This window comes from Ascidiella aspersa, chromosome 4, assembly GCF_963924565.1.
Source record: "Ascidiella aspersa chromosome 4, kaAscAspe10.2, whole genome shotgun sequence".
Taxonomy (NCBI): domain Eukaryota; kingdom Metazoa; phylum Chordata; class Ascidiacea; order Phlebobranchia; family Ascidiidae; genus Ascidiella; species Ascidiella aspersa.
Genome location: NC_139450.1, coordinates 21,492,195 through 21,515,345, shown reverse-complemented (window position 1 = coordinate 21,515,345; position 23,151 = coordinate 21,492,195). Strand labels below are relative to the sequence as shown.

Here is a 23,151-nt window from a genome sequence, read left to right as displayed (position 1 = left end):
CTCAACTAAGCATTTTCATTGGTTTTGCATAAACCCCCAAAAAATAACTGATTTGTGTTCGACTTGCAGTCCATGAAACACCAAAAACGTGTCATTGACGCCGTCAAGACACTAATGAATGCAGTAGGCCTACTTCAAACAACAATATGGTGTTTAAATAAATGTATTTCTAATAGGTTAAAATTTTGTCAAAAAAAAAAAAAAATTTAGTTTAAAATTTGAATTTTTTAGGTCAAAAAATAATCGCCCTAATTATATGTAATGCAGAGAAAAAAACGTTTGACGCTTTAAATTATTAGTTACGCAAGACTGTTTCAGTTTTTGTAGTAAAATTACGGCACTTTTTGGTAGAGTTTTTTGAGGGGAATTTTAGAAAGAGGTTGAACACCTTTCGTGATTTCTAATTTCAAAACCAATAAACGGACAGATTCTATCTCAATCAGCACTTGCAGAAGTCTAAGAGTGTCAAAGCCACTGCTGCTATTGTCTTTGGTCACGTGTTATGGTGGTTGCTGTTTTATATCTCTACCAAAAGAACCTGACCACTTTGTCAAAAATCCGTGCGTCACTTAACCATTATGTTTCAATACAAGAAAAAAAGAGAAGGCCACACCTTGTTGCCATTTCGCAAAATAACGCGAGATTTTTCTTACTTGTGGTCGCAAGCGAGCATGCTCTGGGTATTATAAAGCAATAAATTTACATAAACTCAATTTTCCATTCATTACAATCATTATGCGCAAAATACATATTTATTGCGAATAGAAACTCGAAAGTGACGCGAATAGAGGCCGAACTCAATTTTCTATTCATGACAATCATATAGCCTATGCGCAATATACATTTTTATTGCGAATAGCAACTCGAACGTGACGACAAAGGAAGCCTAAGCTGTTATTTTAGACCAATCTGGCAAGGTATTTCATCGGTTTGCACGGATAAATGAAAAATCCAGGGACGTAATAACTTTTCTAAATTTTCAAAAAGCTTCTGTTCAGATGTAAAGTGCACACACACTGTCAACTATAAAGTTGCGTGTGATGGCGCAAAACGCAAATAACTGCTCTAAAATATTTTAACAAGAAGATTGTACCGGCCTTTTTCACAGCTGTAGGGTTACACAAAAACCAGGTAAACAGTTATCACAAAACGCAAAAATTAAACATTATTAGATTTTTTTGACATCTTAGTAAATACACTATATTAAAAAGCAACGCTTTGGTGTATAGAGGACTCCATAACACTGTCTTGGCGTCGTCAGTCACTGTAAGGACCTTTTTGTGGTGTTTCGAAGATCGCTCTAATAAAGATAAAATAAAGTTGAAATGTTGTTGGATCTGGATAAAGATACCTAGGTTTCTTCAGTTAAAGATAACAAAACATTTAACTGTGGTAGTCAATTCTTACACTTTACAGCATGGCTGCGGAGTCGGACTCGGGACTCGAGTAAGACCACGTTAAACTACCGAGTCCGACATGCGCAGTACCAATTTTTTTTAACTGATATGGTCGCCAACTGGAAATTGTAAAGGTGGCATAGCAAATGGTGGAATATTTTCCAATCATGTATTGTGAGTGAATAAATCATACGACACCTCTAAGTGGATTGGTGAATATCCAGGTTATTTTAGTCCCGTAAGTTGGCGGAATACAGGCTCAAGATTCAGGGCCGGACTCGGGACTCGATAAAATCGCACATTTGACCGGAGTCGGGACTCGGGTTATTTTTAACCGACTCCGCAGCCCTGCTTAACAGTAATCCGGTTGCGACTGACAGTCATTACGAATATGCGGTATTTGCTTCAGCAATTTTTACGGTAAAAACTACAGACAAACTCTTGGAACCTAATATCAATCGGGCTGTCTTTTAATGTTCGATCATAAAGACAGCAGAATAACATTTATCAAGCAAAGGTCATTTCCATTATTAAATATTCAATGCAACACTGCTCTTTGACATACAGCATTTTATGCATTACATCGGCCTGTTTGTTTTCCTTTATTTCCACGCTTCCTTGCGACGCTATCCGGATTCGATTAATGTTTACCTCTAGTTTCCGAGCGACAGATTCAACCTATATGTGTGTGCGCTGGATAGCTTGCTGTTTGGCGACTTTGAAAAAAACATATGTTGAACTTGAGCATTTAAGAATTCGGAGCAAAAACAAGCGTTTTTTCTGTTGATATTAAGATTGAGCGATGTTTTGTTGAAGAGTACGTCTTGCAGTTTGTATCGTTGAAATTTCAACGAGAAAGCTTGACAATCAGGTGTTAATATGACTGAATATTATGCTTTAAATAACTCAGCGCCCCAATTTCACAAAGGTCAATTCATGACAATTGTCAGCAAAAAATATGGAATCCTGTTTGTAAATAATTTTAAGAGCGAACCCAAAGATTAAAAAAAAACATTTAAATATGGTTATGTGTGAGTGTGATGTAACAATATTTTATTAGTTTCTGAACCTATTTTCATTATTTACGAGGATTAAGAACTTTTATAACAAATAAAATTAAAGTAGTATACATAAAATAAAAACAAAACATTGCATGTTAAGGTTACAAATCTGACACCGCTGACCATGATGATCTGGTGATTAATTGGCACAAAGAAAATGGTTCTAAAAAGTACCCCTAAACGTCAGACGGTTGTTTCAGGTCCAAGTGAGTTTAAAATAGCTTTCATGTCATCAATATCAACCAGTTTAGCATCTTGTTCAGTTTGGAGTTCATCTCTTTCCAGAAGCAACAACACCAGGCACTCATTCAAGCCTAAATCGACAAGTGAATGTTACAGTTTTTAATTAAAAAAAATTCTTCAAAAAATTGTAATGTTAATTAAAAATAATTTTTTTGTTATAAAGAATAACATAAATGTCAACGTTTATCATTGTATGTTGAAAGTCAGTATCCAACTGACATCAGTGTTATACAAATAGGTCATGTAAACCTAACAATAATAAAAGCAAATAAAAACAAAACTACAGTTTAATTCTGTTATTTTCCTGAATACTAATGATAACCTAAATGCAATTGGTTAACAAGTCATTTTAAAATGACTTGAGTTCAAGTCAAAATTCAAAAAATAACAAGTCAAGTCCTCGTCCTAGTCCAGTCAGTATTGGACTATTAAAATTAAAAAAACTCATGAGCAAAAATTCAACAACCAAAATTACAGAAGTATAACACGTAGCAATCTAATGGTTTTGGTGGGGATCAATGACTTAAATAAAAATATAAAACGCATCATATTTGATAAAAGCGATATTTCGCAATTTACAGACGTTTCAGCAATAACTCATGCCATCATCAGTGTAAAAATCAAGTGAAGATTAAAGCTATAAAACGTAAAAAGAAAGGAAAAAAGGAAAGAAATAGCAGCGAAAAAAGGCGATGTATGGGTCAATGCGTAGCGCTAGGTATTAAAAAGATATAAAGGTGGCGAGGTTGTATCCATATTAAGTTCTGGTTTGTGATGTTGGCAAAAAAAAAAGCTTAGCCTTGTCGTTTGTGCTTAGTTAAATAAAACGTTGGAGTTGTAGACCGTGCTATTTGACAATTCCTTACTAATCGCCACCATAAAAAGGATTCGGAAATTACGCCAGTTGTAGATGTGCGCTTTAGCGTAATGAAACTTCCATTTGTCGGACCTGTTTCACAGCACACAAGACGTGAACTCCAACGTTTTATTCAACGAAGCACAAACGACAAGGCTAAGCTAAGGTTTGTTCATGAAACGTCAAAGCTGGCCTCCTGGTTTGCCCTAAAAGATTCACCATCGCTACTCAACAAAACCAACGTGGTGTATCGACTGCGATGCAGCTGCAACCAGACATACATCGGCCAAACGCAACGCAACCTAAAGACCCGCACCCCATCCGTCAGAAATCAGTGCAGTTCTAAGCAAAAAGGTCTAGGACAATCAGTGCATTCAAAGGATCAAAAAGTCCGACTTTTAGACTTTGAGGTCTTGGACAATCCACTAATTTGCATTAACAAATGTGCATAAGAAGATTAAGTTTAACAATACTTGACCCAACCAAACCGAAACGCTAACCAGCGCCCTAACCCAAATAATGTGCGATAATTTAATAATTATAACGCTTCAGGCCCCAATACCTCAATTTGTGACGTAATAATCTTAAATACAATGGAAGGGAAGCCATCCGAGTTTGGGCTTTTTCCCCCAGCATTTAAAGAATTATTAAAATAACGCACATTATTTGGGTTAGGATTACTTTTCTGCCATTGGATGCCCTGATTGCCCTGATTGTCGTAGACCTTTTTGCTTAGAAATGCACTGATTTCTAACGGATCGGGTGAGACCCGTATGAAAGAACACCAGTCGTCACCAAAGTCGGAAGTTTGTGCCCATTTGCTAGCGAATCCAACACATAAGGTTAATTTCAACTAGGGTTGGGCATTTGACCGGTCAAATAAAATCCGGTCAATTGACCGGTCAAATACTCGTCAAATAGGTCAAATACTATACACACTTTCAAAATGCAATTGAAGGTAAAAATCAACCTTGATTTTTACTTTAAATAAAATATATGAACGTTTTAGCTCAAGTACAATGGTTTTTAAAACTAAAACAATTATTTTTTAAACATTAATAATAATTTTTCCAAAACTATGACATCTTGCAAGCAACAGTAGATATACCGTAGTAATTTTTACCACTACTTCAACCACTAAGTTAAGCCAACAAGTTTATTAACGAAATTTAACAAGTAAATGTATCAGTACACAAAACATTTTTACGCCTCATCAGAAGTTTTGTCACTATCTGAATTTCCGAAGTCATCACCAGTATCTGAATCAGGATCCACTGGAGACGATTCGGTTCTTTCCTAAGTAGCCTGAGATTGTGGTATACCCCAACCAGTTTGCCAACCGTTGATGTTTGAAGTCTGCTGCGATTTTTTGTGTGGATATTTCCCCAGACAGACCAGTTGCGTTCAGCAAAAGCAGAAGAGCTTGCAAGTGAAAGTAGTATTTCAGCTACTTTACTCAAAATACAAGAAGGGGCAAGGCCTTTCCACCATGAGCTAGGTTTAAGGCGGTTTGCTTTGACTGACGAAATTGCATTCCACAATATTTTTCTGGCAAATATGCCACTTTTAGCTCTAAAATTTCCAATTTGTGCAATTACTTCATCATTGCATGAGCTTCCTTTAAAATTTGCAATAGAGGTAATCACATCATATGCTTCATCAAACTCTTCATCTGTAAGCTCCTGGCCTTGAAATCTCGGGTCAAGTAAGTATGCCGCATTGTGTGTCGGCGTCACTACTTGATTTTTACGGAACAAAATTCTTGCCTTTACATTTTCCTCTTCTAAGCATCTTAATGGGCTGGAATGTACAGCCCCGTCAATGTGTTTTTGGATAGTTGAAAACTCTTGTCTAACATCAGACAATGTAGTCACATCACTTTCTAGTTTGTAAATAGAATCAGCAATTGGCTTAAGTAAATCTAAAAGTTTTGCATTTTTGGTCCAAAATACATCATTATCTAAAATATTATTCCGTATATCTTTGGGACATGCACTTGATACTTCATCTTCTACAATTGCAGATTGCAGGGCCTTTTTACAGGTTTGCAGATTTTGAATGCAGGTTATCATAGACGCCCAACGTGTGTTACAAATTCTACTGAGTGTGGAAGAAATTGAGTGCTGCATTAACTGTCGTTTGAAGATTGCTGCTGGAACTTGCTTGTTTTTGAAAAATCTTACAATTTTATTGACACTTGAAGTATGGGATGACACTGTTGTAAAATTTTCGAGATCTTGTATAAAAAGTTGTAAAGTGTGTGCAGAACATCCATAACATTGGATATGTGGAAACTCTTCCTTTATTATGTGCCAAGCAGTTTCATGTTTGCAGCATTGTCTGTTACAATAGACATAACCTTTTCAGAACCAATCTCATGTATAACATTTTTGAATTGATCTGCAATATATGCTGCTGTATGGCGATGTTCTGTAGTGTTTTGGAAAGAGTAAAATATAGGGTTAGGTGTTGTAACCATGAAATTAATTATTCCCTCATTGCGCATGTTACTCCAGCCATCTGATACAATTGAGACAAATGCAGCTTCATGCAAAATATCCTGAACCTTTTTCTTTATTTCGTCTGCTTCCTCATCTAAAAAACCGTCCAGATAACAGCTTGCGAGATGGCAAACTATACACTGGTCTTAGCTTTTCAAAAAACTCCTTTACATATGGATTTTCCACAATGTGAAATGGCATGTTACTTGCATACACTGCCCTTGCAAATGATTGGTCTAAATGCTGTTTTGATAGTGGTGTCATTCGGTCTACAAATCCTTTAATACTACTTTGATATGAAGCTGCAGATGCAGAAGACACTGACATCTTATCACTTTCTTCTTCTTCAAATAAATTTACACTTATTTCATTGCTGCTAGTACTGGCTATATCTTGTGTAGATCCTGGCTTTCCTGTTTGAAGTTGCATAATGGTTTCCTTCACACTAGTTGGACAGGAACTGCATTGTGACAGTAAATGTTTTACCATCCTGTCCACATGGGTTACATACTCTTTAGCACAAAACCTACACTGTGCTTTAACTTTGCTGCCCCTTTTAATTGTGTTGTAAAATTTCCAAATAAAGGTCTTTGGCTTACCCATAACTTTAGCAATGACAAATTCTGTACAGATAAAAAAACATTAATGCTCAGTATAATCAATAAGTTACAAGCATATTTCCTGTTAAAATTTACTCCTAAGCTACTGACAAAAGATGACTACACTGCAAAGCTGTAAATCAAATCTGAAACTGCAAAACCAAGTATTCTATTACTTTCCTTCTATTCCTTTTATGACAAACACAATTCACCACCATTGTGATGTCACAGAAAAAGAAAGCCAGTGAATTTACACTGTATGGTGCAACTCATACTAGTAAACAGACTGGAAGACTCAAAAATATGAAATGCATTTATTCTACTCTAAACAAAATAAAATCACTTTTGCTATTACAAACACTTTGTTATTACCACAAAACTTGTGTTTGCATTAGGTAAACACTACCATTTCATGTTTAAATTCTTTAAAAAAGTTACACTTGGGATTATTAAAAACTTCACAAAACAACCGCCGATAAAATTTACAACATTTGCTTCCGAAATGAGTATTTGACCGGTTAAATAAATTGTGGTCAATTGACCGTATTTGACCAGTCAATTGACAGGCTTGCCAACCCTAATTTCAACAAACCGGAAATATTGGGTTCGCGGCATGACAAATATCGCCTTTTTATATGGGCCGAAAATTTATTTTCGGGACATATCTTGTTTTTGCCGCTATTCTTTTTTGGTTTCCTATGGTTTGTTTCAGACCGAGTTTTGTCCGAAGCTTTATAGAAAAAGTAGACATCGTAGAACCTTCAAATTTTCAGACATGGCGTAGAGTGGTATGAAGGTGCTTTGTAAAAGTTTATGAGGCTGCACTCCCAGGGGCCTTTGCTTGGGGGGTAAAAACCTGAAATATTGCGTTTTAGCACTTTGTAGCTAACGACAGCCATCTAGCAGCAGAAAAACTTTCATACAGAATTCGTTCATATTCGCTTGCTTTGTCCAGCTCGCGTCGCGACGAGGCGGCTACTGGCATCCCTGCTGCGCCCTATTGTCCCGCGCGTGCAACATTTGTGTTGGAAGTGGCTTGCCTAGTAAAACTATGCACATGCGACTTGTCTTTCATAAAGAGGCCTCTCTAAGTAAAAAAAACTATTGCTCTTACAACACAAAATATTTTACCACCGCAAATTTAAATGCGAATCCTACAGGCAGTGTACACATCTCTGTTAGCACATGTTGTAATTGTTGCACCATTCAAACATATCAACACCAGGTCTAAGCAAATATAATTATACAAGGGCCGCAACAACAAAAAGCTTAAGTTTAACGCATTCTTAACGACGACGTTACAAAGCTACGTCATAACATGGCGTCATAAATAAATAAATCTTGCGTTTATTGGATTTAAATTGGCAAAACTTTCAATATAAAACGTGGCTTATTAGGCACATAAACGTGTTTGCATATTGCTCAAAACTACAGATTTAAACTCTGTTTCAACAGTGATTGCTCAGACCAAGGCATGGTAAAAATTTACACAGTAAAAGTTGGAAAAAGTATAGCAAACCATAGACGTTAAATCATTTAGAGAGAATGAAAATATTGACTTTTTAAACATGCTAGCTGACCAAAATGTAATAACATGGCCGTAAGCATTATCTACGTAAATTTTTATTGATCAAATGTATGTTTCGATCATTTGCCAAAATCTACGCCATATTTGAACCCCCTTCGCTTCAAAGCCATAAGTTATTATATTATTATACACAACTCATAATTGTGTGTAGATATGTTGGATTGGAGTAACATACAGAACAGGTGCAAATAGCAAATATTCTCCAAATACGATGTTTCCAATATTCTCCAAATCGTATTTCATCGTATTGTCGCGGTAATACACAAAGAGGTAAGGCCGTGAATAAAGTTTCACCCACCGTACAATTAACGGAGGGAAGCATTTCGAGTAGGGATGTTCAAGGCAGAATATCGGCGACACATTTATAATGCTTGCTTTAAATGCGGCGTCAGCATTTTTTGGGGCGACCAATTACTTCGCGATAAGCTTCGCGTAATAATTAAGTGTCAATAGGGTGTATTTACCGCCGCAAGTTTAAATGCGAAATCTTAAGGCAGTCTACGCCTCTCTGTTAGCACCTGTTGTGCATCTTGCTCCAACCAGCATACCAACATCAGACCTAAACTTATCTAGCAAAACTTTCGATTTAATAGTTTGCGTATTAGGCACGTAATAGTGTTTTTCATATTGTTTGAAACGACAGATTTAAAGCCTGTTTTAACAGTGATTGCTCGGACCAAGCTATGGTAAAAAATTACCTAGTGAAAGTTTGCAAAAGTATAGCAAACCATAGGCGTTAAACCATTTTTAGTCTTTAAGAGAATGATAATATTTGATTTTCAAACACGTAAGCTGGTCAAAATTTAATAAAATAGCCATATGCATTATCTAAGTAAATTCTATTTATCAAATATATGTTTCGATCATTCCCCAAATTCTACGCCATATTTGAACCCCTTTCGCATCAAAGGCATATTTTAAGTGGGGAAGTTTTCGGCCCATATCTGTTTTTGCTTGCAGAAACAAGTTAAGGAAAAAACAAAATATATAATATAAAGTACACAATACAAAATATTAAAAAAAAAATTAAAAAAAAAAAAAATTAAAATAAAGTAAAAATTGAAAATAAACACTAAGCCCTGAAAATATATCCCCTGACAAAATATACAACAACCGCACCCCGGTCTAGTTTTTATTTATTTTTGCCAACATCACAAACCAGAACTTAATATAGATACAACCTCGGCACCTTTATATCTTTTTAATACCTAGCGCTACGCATTGACCCATACATCGCCTTTTTTCGTTGCTATTTTTGTCCCTTTTTCCTTTCTTTTTACGTTTTAACGCTTTTATCTGCACTTGATTTTTACACCGATGATGGCATGAGTTATTGCTGAAACGTCTGTAAATTGCGAAATGTCGCTTTTATCAAATATTATGGCTTTTATATTTTGATTGAGGTTACTGAAAAAAAACGTGTATTGTGTTCAATGACTTAAATCCAAGTAAAGTCATTTTACCAAAACGACTTAAGTCATTACAACATTGCATATATGTGTGAAAACAGATACTACAATTTCGGACATAATATACATATTTCTACACTTTTTAATAAAATGTGGATGTATTTACATGTGGTTTATGAGAATGTGGCAGAACTTGTACTCAATGTTTGTATAGGGTATGTATTTGAAGCAAGATAATTGTTGCTAACCTACGCTTATTTGCACATTGGTGTAAGGTAAGGGTCTCAAACTCAAATTGCTCTGAGGGCCAAATGACGTTGTGTTAAATGCCCAAAGGCCGCAATTCACAATGAAATGTCAACCAACAAGAACACAATAAAATACAAACACAAGTAGGCTGATGATTTAGGCTATTTTTTTGTTCTGACTACAACTGGCAGCATTTTTCATGGACAAGGACCTTGATATTAGGCTTCAACTTGTCAGCGGAAACCCAGTATGGCAGAATGCTGGCGACTTGGCGACTATGTCGGCCAAAGAATCAGCCACAAAACCGAAGAAATTGGTGCAAAAAAATTTAAGTAAAAAAAAAATTGAAAAAAAAAAATTTATTTATTTTTCAAAAAAAATTTTTTGAAAGTTTTTTTCCAACATCCAATTTACAAAATACCTTATGGTTGTTTCCACACATATTTAATCACATCTATTTTTGAACAGCGGAAATATGTAATAACATTACATACTACAATTGGCAGAAATTAATTTTGTTTGTGTCATTTTGAAAAATGTTATGGTAGTGTGAAGCACATTGTTTGGTGAGAAAAAGCCAGTTTTGCTAAGTTTGTGTGTCTTTTTTTGACCAATTTCCATTTCTATTTCTATTCAATTTTTGACCATTTCTATTCAATTTTATTATAAATATCATTATTTCGAGCAATATCAATTGGAAATTTATCCAAAGAATATTTTTTCGTGCTTTTCAATCTGGTTTTGAGCAGCACGTTTTCACACAGGTTTGCCTGAAAACAGCTATCTATGTAACACTTTTAAAGCAAGAAAAGCAAACATGTACGTACATCCCCAGGCCCCAGGTTGTACCTTCACATGTCCCTTGTGTACTTGTTAATGACTTAATGTCACAAAAAAAAATTTTTTTTTTTTTGTCTAATTTATTGATTAATAGCCTTGTTTATCGCCAAAACATGGCAAGGTTCATAGATTCCTCAGGCGAACACATCATTAAAGTTTAGGGACCCGACCAAAAGTCGAAGAATTTTCGCCAAAAATGCTTGTCACCAGAAGGCTGGCAAGATTCTGCCGGCCTGCGGAAACCAATCTCAAGGTTAATTTAGCTTTTTAAACTGTAGCAATAAATTCAATAGTAGGCTAGCCTACACCTGGACAATCAATTTGAACATTATGACCAATTCCACTAACACCTGACTGGCGCAATTTCCAACGTTATGGTGACAACTTTACAGAAGTAAACGTAATAGCAGATCTCTCGCCGCACACATGGTAACGTTTAATGGAGATTTGATAGTGAAGTTTCATCTGAGGATTCCTTCACTGGATCAATGTAACTACTAGATTTATGAAGCAAAACCTAATGGCTGCACAGAAATCATGAAAAAGTTTGCACAAAGTACAAAAAGTTATCGAGTTATTGTTGTTTTAAAAGTTGAATGGGTACTTGTTTATAATATTCTGAGTTGAAAATATACCTTTGTTGAAGTTGGATTTTAAAGACTGGTACAGGGGTTCTTAAACTTTTCAGGCAGCACCGCCATTGATACAATTTAGCGAAACTACCAAACCCTTTCTGAATGTTTTAGAGCCATAAAACCTATTTACACTGTTACTATTAAAGTAGAATGATGTATATTATACAAGTAGTGTTTTCATATCAATTAACATCGCTTAGTGAAACATGGCGCATATATGTTAATTGTGGCTGTCTTCAGCCAAACATTGGTTTGGCAATCTAATCATGTAAATTAGCATATCATAGAACATAAAAGTTGTTATGTCACGATTATATAGTGTCTTAGAGAAGTTGCAGACTAAATTGTACAAAATCAAAATAATATTAAGTAAAAACTATTTTATTAGGTGAAATAAGTCCAACATGTGGTGTTAGTCTTAAATATTTTGAGTCCGACAAGCAGCGTAGGGCACCACTTTTTTAGTTTTAAGTAGATTCAAAAAAATTTTTTTTTAACAACGGCGAAGTGCGAGGCAATTACTCTGACCATGTTTAAGTAGTCATAGGCAGTGGCGTATCCAAGGGTGAGGGGGGGGTCGGACCCCCCCCCCTTTTGTAAGTGACATTATTGTTTTTTGTTCGTTTTTTCAGGGTTTAACTCACTGTCCGAAGCTGCGATGTAATTCATCGGGCCCGTCGCTCTTTGACAAACTTTACGCAAGTCCATTCACATACCGTTTGACTGTTTTAACTACATAAGTGCGAAAATTTTCTGATCTTTCGTCCGATTTGTTTACGAAACAAAAACGATCTTCGTTTAGTACAGCATGAGACGAGAGATATGCTTGTAGTTTAGCGTAGTCCCGTACATGGATCTACCAAAATCAATGACATATATTTCGCGGTCACGTTTTCGCTTTTCGCCTGAAGTTAACAATTGCACAATAAGCGGTTTCGCAGCTGGCGCCTGGCAGGAGTGTGGACGACACACATGTTTCACCTTTGCTTTGCATTTAAAGAAGGTTCGCTTTTGCTGGACGTTAATTGGCGGTTTCTAAAGATTTTTTTTTATATTTATGACGTCATTACAATCGCTATTTTATGACGTCATATCCGTCACTATTTTATGACGTCATATCTGTCAGTATTTTGAGTAGAGGCATAAAAAAAAAACGATAAAAACCAGACACTACTTAATAAGTAGTATTTGTCTGATTCTTATCGTTTTCTTACGCCTCTACTTCATTTTTTCTTTTTGCCTTACAGTTTTTGTGCCGTTGTTTTGCGTTGCCGCGTTTCTCTCGACCCGTGCTTATTGTTTCTGTACGGGGGTTGCACACATTGGCTGTCACTACAATTTAATAGTTTTTTTTTTATATTTTAGTTATTTTACTTCATTTTGTTTAATTTTTTATGTTTCTGACTTATTCTTATACTGTTGCGTTTGTTTTTATTCAGATATACTGACGATGCCTTGATTGGCAAAATATGTATATATATATATATCTTATAAGATCTGTTTATTGTGTCTGACCTGAATTGCTAGCTTTGCTAGAGTATTTTGCTGTTATGATAAGGTTTGTTACAGTTTTCTCTAGCAATTTTAACTGTTAGTTTTAAAATATTAAGCCGATTTATGAATACACCACAAATTTTGAAAATCAAAAGAATATATACAGAAAGGTCTTTGACATACTACTGAATCATACCTTGCTTTTTTGTATGCATATCATTTAAAATAAGTTGTATTTGTCGCATTGTCATCGGAAGGCAGTCTATTCTTCTGAGATTGTAATTTTTTATTTTTTCATGTGTGTCTTGGTTTACAGAAAAACTAAGCTGAAAAAGTTGCAACACAATTTTTTTTGTAAAAAAGCAACACATTTTGGTTCAAAACATTTATAGAGAAAACTTACATACCAAGTGATGAACAACTGACAAACTACTCTCAAGTTTTCTACTTTTTCTATCTTTTTCCGCTTCAATTTTCACTTTTTCATGTGCTTTGGCCAACTGATATCGTGCTTCAATTTCTAATTGTTTACATTTGCTTCTTTCAGGATGTAACTCTTTAAATAATAAAACAAATGTTTTGATACTGCAACATAATTGGCTTAAACAGCGCCTACCATGATAGTTCTTGAATTCCCCATTTATCCTTTCAGATAAAACCATATCACTTGAAATAGCAGTAGGACTTGTAGGGCTTGAAGCGTCAGATAAATATGGTTGTCTTAAGTAGCCTTTTCCATAACTAGATGGTGAGGTAAAGTAGGGCAAAGCTGTGGAACTCAGCAGGGTCTCACTTGAAGCTTTTCTTCCGACACTTGAAGAATTGTCATTTTCATCAGATGAACAAGACTCGTTCATGTAACAAATTTGTAAGCTTTGATTGCTTAACGAAATACTTCTATCAAATCTGTACCAAAATATTAAAAAACTGTTATAACAGTGTAGTCTTCAGAAAAGATTTTTCTGCCTATATTTCACACAGTTTATCATGACTAAGAATGAAGTTTTAACCTTTGTTGCCAATGTTTTTCTGGATTATTAAATGCTTCATCATTATCAGCAGGCAACGAAAGTTTTTTCCGTATTGACTCTCTGTCAAACTTTTGTTTCTGGAACACAAAAAAAACATGCGATAAATGCACACAAGACAAATTCATTCATCTGTGATCTCTGGCTACCGTGACTCAAAGTTAGTAAACCTATCTAGAAAAAACCTGATATGCTATCCAGTAAACTTCAGCAACAAAAATGTAATAACTTAGTTAGGACTACTATTAAAAAAAATATTTAGGTACATCGGGTATGTTCAATGGGCGGAGGAGTTCTACTTTCCAGTATCATAGGCGCCGACCATGGGTGTGCGGAGCATTTTTAGATGCCTTGATTTTTTGGTCAAAGCGCCCTGAGATTTGAGAGCGCAAATTACTCAAAAAAATATAATAGAGATAAGTCACTAGTTGCACAGTTTAGGTTCACTAGAACAATGTGCAAAACTTACAGAGGGGGAAGTCCACCTGAAAATATATAAAACGGTTAAACTCGCATATACAGCCCGCCAATGTAAATTATCCAGCCTGCAACCTTTTTACAAATTGGACACAAGCCGTTCCTTACATGTCCTGGGTATTTTAACTAAGTAAATGCATTTTTTCGCATTTTGCCAAACCTAATTTGAGCATCTGGTAAGTATCGTTTTGAGGAATTTTTTTCACCCTAAATGCGCCATGCATACCCTGAAACCAGGCGCGTGGCTGCCCGTTTTAAAGGCGGGGCCTCCCGAAATTTCAACTTAGGGAATTCCCCTATTTTCCATCTGATGGTAATGAATAATGACGTCATAAAATAGTGATTTTAATGACGTCATAAAAAACTAACCAGAAACAATTAACGTCCAGAAAAAGCGAACATGTGCGTCGTTAACACTCATGCCAGGCGCTAGCTGCAAAACCGCTTCATGCAATCTTAAATTCAGGCGAAAAACTAAGCGAAGACAGTTTTATATGTGTGATTGATTTTGGTGGAATCATAGTTCTACTATCAGCAGTGCAGTGTCCTAAGTTTCATATATGAGACCACGCTAAATTACAAACAAAACTAAACTAAGATCGTTTTTCCTGGGTGTTATTATGACACGATTAGCGCAACATCTGCGCTCAGCAGTGTGCCAAGTCAGGAAAATACAAGCTGCTGTTAAGGGAAAATAATTTGTGTCAATTGTACCCTAAAGACGTGGTCTTAGAATATGCTTGAAGAGAAAAATTTTGCGGTAATTATCATAACGTAAAAATGGTGACTTTAAAACGTTCAAGACACCCACAGTTAACCTTCAAGGAAACTGCTTCAGTTAAAAAAAATGCCGTTGTTACACCAACATCGGATATTAGCGGAGACAGCGAATGGGACCATTAGCTGCCTAACTCAACGTTTTTAGCAAGAAAAAACTAAAGATGGTTTGTCTCAGCTTTGTCAATTGTTGAATATGCACTTGCTAATCCATTGCAACCTGAACGATTAACGAAAGAGAAAAAATATCCTGCATTTACAGTCGACCAAACAAAAGACGTAAAACAGCGTTTTACATTTTATTTTGGTTTCGCATTAGCTTAAGACACGCCACATAATTACATTAAAAACAGTGCTGCTTCGGACAGTTAGTAAACCCTGATGGTATGAACTCCTAGTCCTAGCCGGTAAACAAAAATTACGGTTTGTGTATTCTAGACGTTGAAAACAGCGATTATAATAATTATTAGTAGCTTACGGCTGTTTAAAATTGTCTGTTCGAAGCGAGAAAACGCAACACATCGTTGACTGATTCAAGTCCAAATGTCACACGATTTCAATTGTGCGCAAAAAACTATGGAATTATGGTGTCATAACAGCCTCTGTGACGTATCAATCCCAAACTGATTCACTTCGTTGTCAGCAAAATTGATGATGCTGATCAACAAATTTGGTGATTTGTAGTTTGATTTTGCCCATTGTATAAAGCAGGCAATGACTCTGCCTGTTACAACTACGACGGCAAAGAGCGCTTGACCGGCTTAAAGCTAATGAACGTACACCAGATAATTAACTACTCCGTGGATAATATTTTACAGCAGTTCATATAAAAAATCGAGAAGAATAAATTAATTTTGTTTACAATGCACATTGTTGTAGCGTACACGCCTGTTATTTTTATGTCGTTGAGAAGTCTGTTTGTTTTACCAATAAAATATATATTCGTTAACAGGCCTGCTTGAGATTGCTAGAGTCGATGACAGGCGAAATGCCAAATGAAACAACGATAACAAGAGCTGATTAGGCGGAAGCACTGATGACTAACATGTTTTAGATGCAAGGTGCAATGTATCCGATGTAACATCCCAGCAATCACGGTTTGAGCTTTGTGAATATCGTTTACTGAGATTTCAAAGGGGGTGTCAAGACTCCTAGACACCCCCTATACTATAAACAATCAGAATTTTTGCCAACGTTGTATATATGGTAATGGCATTTAACCGTATTCGTAAGAATTTTTTGTTAGGGCTAAACCTCTTCTGGTCTAATATGCATCAATCTATTCCTGATCCTGAAATAGATAGAACTATCAAAAAAAGAAATGCTGTTATACCAAAAAAATAGCGCTCGCTTCGATCGCCACGTGTGCCAGACTTAAAAACGTTAACAAACACTGAACTAGATTAACATTTGCCGACCCCTGCTGTAAGACGTGCAGCTTGTATTTTAGCTGACTTGGCACACAGTTCAGCATAAAGGTTGCGCTAATCGAATAACACCCGGGAAAACAATCTTCGTTTGGTATTGAAGGTGGCGAGGGGGGGTATTGAAGGTACATGGATCTACCAAAATCAATCACACATATTTTATGGTATTGGTTTAGTTTTTCACCTGAAGTTAACGATTGCACACTATGCGGTTTTGCAGCTGGCATCTGGCAGGAGTGTGGACGATGCACATGTTCGCTTTGTGTCTGAAGGTTCGCTTTTGCTGGACTTATTCGCTGTTTCTGATATTTTTTTTATTACTTATGATGTCATTACAATCGCTATTTTATGATGTCATATCTATCGCTATATTATGACGTCATTAACCCAGACGCAAAAAACGGGTAATTCCCTAAGTTGAAAATCCGTACCCCCCTTTTTGGATTTCTGGTTACGCCCCTGGTTTCACTCTGTCTTACCTGACTTGAGGTGTGTCCACTTCTTGCTTTCATTTCAGAACTTGGTTTAAATACATTAGAGGATGTATCCAATAGCTGTGTTTTTGATGCTTTTTTGATTTTAGCATCAAAAGAAGTCCAGCTACCAAGATTCAAACTTGAATTTTCTAACATAAAATGTGACTTCGTCTGATGTTTGCATAGATAATTTTGGTTTTGATGCAACATATCAATTGGCCCAGGTATCATTATGTTTCCTGAACAATGTTCGGGTGAAATGTAGGTGTCTGATTGAAGATCAGAATCATCCCAAGAGGGTTGTAAATCATTTAGGGGGGAATTATTGTTACTAACTGATTTTGAACAGTCAAGTGGAGGATTTTGAGATGAATGCAATTGTAAATTCTTGCCATTAGACAGCTCTGTTGATTTGGAATCTTCAGTTAGTGGCTCTTTCTCGTAATCATCAGCAAGTTGTTCAAACACACGTCTATAAAACAATTGATGCGATTATCGTAATAATTTGACTAATCATTGCATCAAATTGTAGTTTCTGGAAACAACTTATTAAAAAATAGTTTAATAGTTGGACTTAGAAAAATATTTAATATCGACACCCAGGTTTTTTTTAAGGTTTGGTTTGGTTGACCGCTAAGTAGTTTTAAGAGACCGCAAGTGTTTAATTTAAATACCAAAATGTTGCAAGTCCAAAATTTGGGAAACCGCTGGAGAAATTTGAGGGACCGTTTCGGTCCACCAAAACACCTTAAAAAAACACTGTCGACACCTATTTTTAGTCAAGATAGCCAATGGCAGATTTTCAAAAAGTACATTAGGTGGAATTTTGACAAACAAATTTATTTTACTATGGATATGCTCTTGTCAACAAATGAATGAACAGGCTCTTGGTTAAAACATTGGCTGGCCTAGTTTGCTTTTACAAACAACTCTATAAACAAATGTAAATTATGAAACAAAAGTTCAATGGTTTTAAAGTTAAAAAAATAAATGTTATTCTGTGGATACAGGTAAGTGGTCAAAAGCAGTTGTAACTGTACTGCTTAAATCAAGAAGAGCTTTTCGCTTCAGGTACCTTGGTTGACTGTTTTAATTAGTCTCAATCTCAGGTTGTTACAAGCAGGAATCCTGCATGATTTATCAACAATGTGTAATATGTTTGCTTTGCTTTAACCTTTGCTAACAGTAGCTATCACTGGCCGAGGCAAGTTTGCTGATGTTTACACTCAGCGTACCAGCCAGACCTCAGCGCCCCTCTCATCTGGATATGCATCTGAGCTCGGAGCAACACCAGCAAGCAGTTAAACTGGAACAGAACCAACATGTCTCGCTATTTCACACTAAGTATCAAGATCATGTATTAAATCAAACCAAAACAGTGGCTGAGAGAGTACACCTAATTTACTGGGTACTGAAAAGAGGAAGTAGCGAATCGAAAAGTTGCTTCCTTGCAAACACTGGTTGACCGCATTGGTCACAATGACCGGTTTCGTGACCTGCGACACACCAGTTCAACAGCAGTGACGGATTTTATTTTGCTTATCTCCGACCATCTGACTGATCGCATCGTTGCTGATGTCAAGCAAAGCCTATGCTGGACTACCATGGTCGACGAGACAACCGATATTGGTACTTTTGCAGCAATATATTACATTTGTTCAGTACGTCAATAAAAAGGGACGCCAGGCAACTGCATTTTTGGATATCCGTTGGATAGACGCTCGCGGGGCAAATGCTGCCAACCTATTCCGACTCTGAAAAGAGGTCGCTGCTGACTACAGTCTTGATGTGGGTAAACATGTCGCTATTGCATGCGATGGAGCTGCTGCAATGATAGGCCGCCAAAATTCCCTCTCACAGAAATTGACTGCACAAAATCCGATTACCTACACAGTGTACTGCCATGCACATCGCTTAGCCTTGGCATGTACGGACACGGTAAAGGAGCTACAACTCATCCAGGATTGCGAACGTGGCTTAGTCCAGACGTGAAGTACTTTTCAATTTCGCCGCTCAAGACCGCAAAACTACAAGAAATGCAAACTGTTGATGTTGATTCGTCTGCGCGAAAATTAGTTAAAACCTGCCGTACTCGCTGGCTATCTCATGGTCAGGCTGTAATCGCAATGAAAGCAGAACTGCCTGCTGTAAACGCTACGCTCCAATATTTTGCTACCGAGAAGAAAGATTGCACAGCAGTTGGTATTCTTCATTTAATTTGCTCCAAAACGCTTTTGTTTTCTCCCTTTACTTGCTGAATGCTGCTTTGGTCCATCTCAACAAGTTATTATTGTTGTTTCAAAAAGGTAGTTTTCACTTTTCTCACATGCAGTCGGCACTTTCAACATGCAAAAAATAGATTAGGAGCATTGGCAATTCAGATCAGGTTTTAAACAGCCTAAAACTTGACTGGGAGAAGATTTCAAAGATTTTACCAAGATCTCAAAATACACTTTTTGAAGATGATTTTAAACTGCTGCGATTCACCACAGAAACATACTATGAGGCACTGCTCTGTAATCTCGAAGAACGTTTCCCTGAGCCTGAGGTACTCTCTGTTTTTCGAATCTTTGATGCTAATGAGATTCCTCTTGATACCATCAGCGCCAGCTTTATGGAAATGATGATCTCTCGCTGCTTATCAGAAGATTTGACATTGTTCCTGCTGAACAAACCTTGAAAGTACTAAATGACTATCAAACGTTGAAAGATAGAATGACAATGCCAGAATTTGAGTTCTGCCAAGATCCCGGTGATGTCTGCATCAAAATTTCTCGAGACAACGTATTCCAGCAAATGTTTCCAGAGCTGCATCGACTTTGCTGCATTGCATTGTCAATTCCTCTAGCAACCGCCTGGACAGAGCGAGGATTTTCGATTCTATGTCGTGTTAAAACCAAACAACGAAATAGGCTACTAGATATCACCCTGAATGCTCTAATCAACATTTCGATGAACGGTCCGGAGCAGCTCACTGACGAGGATGCACAAAAGATAGCTGAGAAGTGGCAAAAAACAAAGGACCGACGAACAGTGACAGTGCGAGCATTGGCATTGGAATCTGCAAACAACGAAGAAACGGAAGCTGGCAGATGGGAATGGGATTTTGCGAATTTGTTTTGTTGCATGAGATAGAACCTGAAAAATTTGTTCTGTGATTGTGCACTGCCAGTAGCCTAATAAATAATTCGTTTAAGCAAATATGGCTATTTTTTGGTATTTAAATGAAACACTTGCGGTCTCTTAAAACTACTTAGCGGTCACCCAAACCAAACCTTAAAAAAACCCTGTGTAGCAGTATGTTTATTTTGGTATAACATCTAAAAGGATATCTTTATAAAAACTGGCGATCTTGAAGTTACGGTACATACATCAGCGCTTCGTTTAAACATTCTTTTTTTTACTGACAGCAAAGTTAACAGTTTAACGACCTTTAAATGTGATTTAAATGTCACATAGGCTATTGGTTTACCTCAAATCATAGTGTTTTATGAGCAAATAAAATCTCATGTGACAACTTGAGGTGAGTTAGTCATCAAGGTAAAATGTTGCATTTTTCTCGCGCCAAGTAGACAGTCTCATGCACCTAATAATCAATGTTTTAAGCGTCTACAATACACGCAACATACAAAATTTTGGGGCTACGCTCTGTTTACTGAGACGTGTTTAAACCTCACCCACAGCCCCCTACTTGTCTAGGTAGTGATTGTGTGACACCCCCTTTTAGAATGTCATGCTACACGCCTGTTTAAATATGTGGCAATAAACTCAGTACTTGGCAAACTCTGCCTAAATTTTGCGTAGTTATACACCTGGTAAAAATACCATCGTCCATCAAGCTTTAACCGAAATAACCAACAAATTTTTTGTGTAGGAGTAGGTTAGAAGTACAATGTCTGTGTAAATTTCCTGATAAAGTACAGCACCTAAGAGCACCCAACAAAAAAATTAATAAAATTGCTTAATGATAAAACCACTGCCATAAGTGATAATTGCTCTGATATGAGCAGCTGCAGCATGCTACACTAGCCTAATTCTGCCACACAAAATACCAAGCGAAATCATGCCTAGAGTTAAACATAATACTTCAAATTAAAGAGAGTCATTTTTTGTCCTCGATAAAATGACTTTGTTTCTATTTGTAATTATTGCAAGGTGGCCCACAGCTCTAAGGCGCTTGTTTTATGCTCTTGCACTATGTTCGAATGAAAACAGCCATCCGGTAAACAAACGAAACCAAATATATTTAGAGAACATATTTGGGTACACATGTTCAGATCTGTAATGAAACTTGATAATTAGAGGTCACATGACCAACTACATTAACAGTCAGTAAGCCTAGGATATTTATTTTATTCAAAGGGTTTATTCTCAAGTATTGTATTATAATGCTTTAAAATAAAAAAATCTGTATTGAAAACCACCATTCAAGACTGACCAAAATTGGACCTGTTATAAATTGAATTGGTTTAACCTGCTTGCTAATACATGTCTAAATTCACTAAAAATATCATTTTCTATAATTATCAGTTTTCTGTCAAGAGTAACATATCAAAAAACGTTTGGGGACCACTGTTATAGACAAACTAGCTGTCATTTAGGGCGAGTAATTAAAAGCCTTTAGGGTTTGCAATTAACAAACAATGTTGGTGTTAAGTATTTCACATTGTTTTAAATGCACCTCAAAAAAACATTAACATAGCTTTAGCCCCCCCTGGTATATTTTCCTAGAACGCAATAAAGTAACTTATCATCCAACAAAAATTAGGAGCTTTCCAAAATGTATCTGTATCAGCAAAACAAGTGAATATGCCTAATAAAAAAGCAATTTTTCAATTAATTAAATAATTTAATGTATAGCCTGTGGAGTGTCATTTAACAAAATAATTAAGGGCATATTGCCTGTTTAAATATTTGTTTTTTAGTTTGTTTATAATTCTGTTAACATTATCAAAATCACCTTCTGTATGCCAAATATTCTTCTGTTTCAAATTCTGGTGAAATAGGCTTCATATCGTAGGACCCGCTTGAAACAGGTGGTTGACTGACAATGTTCATGCTTTCATTTCCATATGTTTTGGAAGGTCCTAGATTTCGTAATTCCTAAAAATAATGCGTTTGTAAATAACTAATTAATTCACAATATTTTCTGTTTAAATCATTATTTCTGAACATAACTAAATATGTTAAAACCAACAAAATATGTTAAAACCTAATAACTGTACAGGGAGGCTACACAGACTGCGGGTTTCTTTTGTCAGAATGCCATTGATTTATCTGCACATAATAATGCCAATCAAAATCTAAATGTATAAAACTTTCACATTCTTACGAAGACAAGGTTATGGCTCAGAAAACTATATATTTTTTAAACTTAAGACTCTTATAAATGTAGAGGATTTTACTACTTATGCCAAAATTAGTCTTTACCAGGAGTCTGACTAATTAAATCGACTTTGCATCACTGATTTAAAGTGCCTAAAATGTACATGAGATGTACCAGCTTACATTTTTGTACTGAATTCCTTAGTCACTTTGTAATTTAATGGTATACTAACATAGCTCAGATGGCCAGTCAATGTCTGAGGCGGAAATGCTTCTTAATTTATTTGGGTCAAGAGTCTTACACCAATGCAAATTAAAATCAAACACACAATCCTCTTTCGTCCATTGTTTGCACCTGGGCTAAGTCAACTATTGATGGAGAACATTTTTCTCCATAGAAAGCATGGCAAATCTCGACAAGACTATGTAGGTGCACGGCTCAAAAAATTCGGTTGACCGAGTGAACCCCGCCAGTGTGGCATATAGTAAAATCGGTGTACAAATTATTCAAATAAAGCAACTCAGGCAACGACTTAAATGTGCATGGTTATACTTTTTGTTCCTTATATCTGACAAAAACGAAAAGTTTTTTAAAGTTTTGCTATGCTGCCAAATAACCGGGACTATAAAAAATTTTTCAGAGACTCAGGAATGTTATTTCGCAGGCAAATCCCGTGAATTTCCGTCGAAATAATCCTGGAGAGGAACCCTAATCCATACACAAGGTCATTATTTTAAATATTTAAGCCTTCAACAAAGTCGAATTGTA

At 36.2% G+C, this 23,151-nt stretch overlaps 1 protein-coding gene across 1 annotated transcript; it reads right to left on the bottom strand.

Moving 5' to 3' along the window:
• Positions 1-744: 744 nt before the first annotated feature.
• Positions 745-22,155, bottom strand: LOC146148646 (uncharacterized). Its single transcript, XM_083387166.1, has 8 exons — positions 22,018-22,155; positions 17,061-17,529; positions 13,883-13,980; positions 13,489-13,778; positions 13,280-13,428; positions 13,069-13,198; positions 2,633-2,772; positions 745-1,300 (listed from the first exon to the last, which is right to left on the bottom strand). The coding sequence occupies exons 1-7, from the start codon at positions 22,113-22,115 to the stop codon at positions 2,642-2,644; spliced, it is 1,365 nt and encodes a 454-aa protein (XP_083243292.1). The 5' UTR covers positions 22,116-22,155; the 3' UTR covers positions 745-1,300; positions 2,633-2,641.
• Positions 22,156-23,151: the final 996 nt, after the last annotated feature.

Coding starts and splice junctions, on each gene's coding strand:
- LOC146148646 (XM_083387166.1), bottom strand. CDS start 22,115: ATGAACATTGTCAGTCAACCACCTGTTTCAAGCGGGTCCTACGATATG. Junction 13,981..17,060: donor GTGGACACACCTCAAGTCAG/GTAAGACAGAGT, acceptor TTTGTGTTCCAG/AAACAAAAGTTTGACAGAGA. Junction 13,779..13,882: donor GAAAAACATTGGCAACAAAG/GTTAAAACTTCA, acceptor ATTTTGGTACAG/ATTTGATAGAAGTATTTCGT.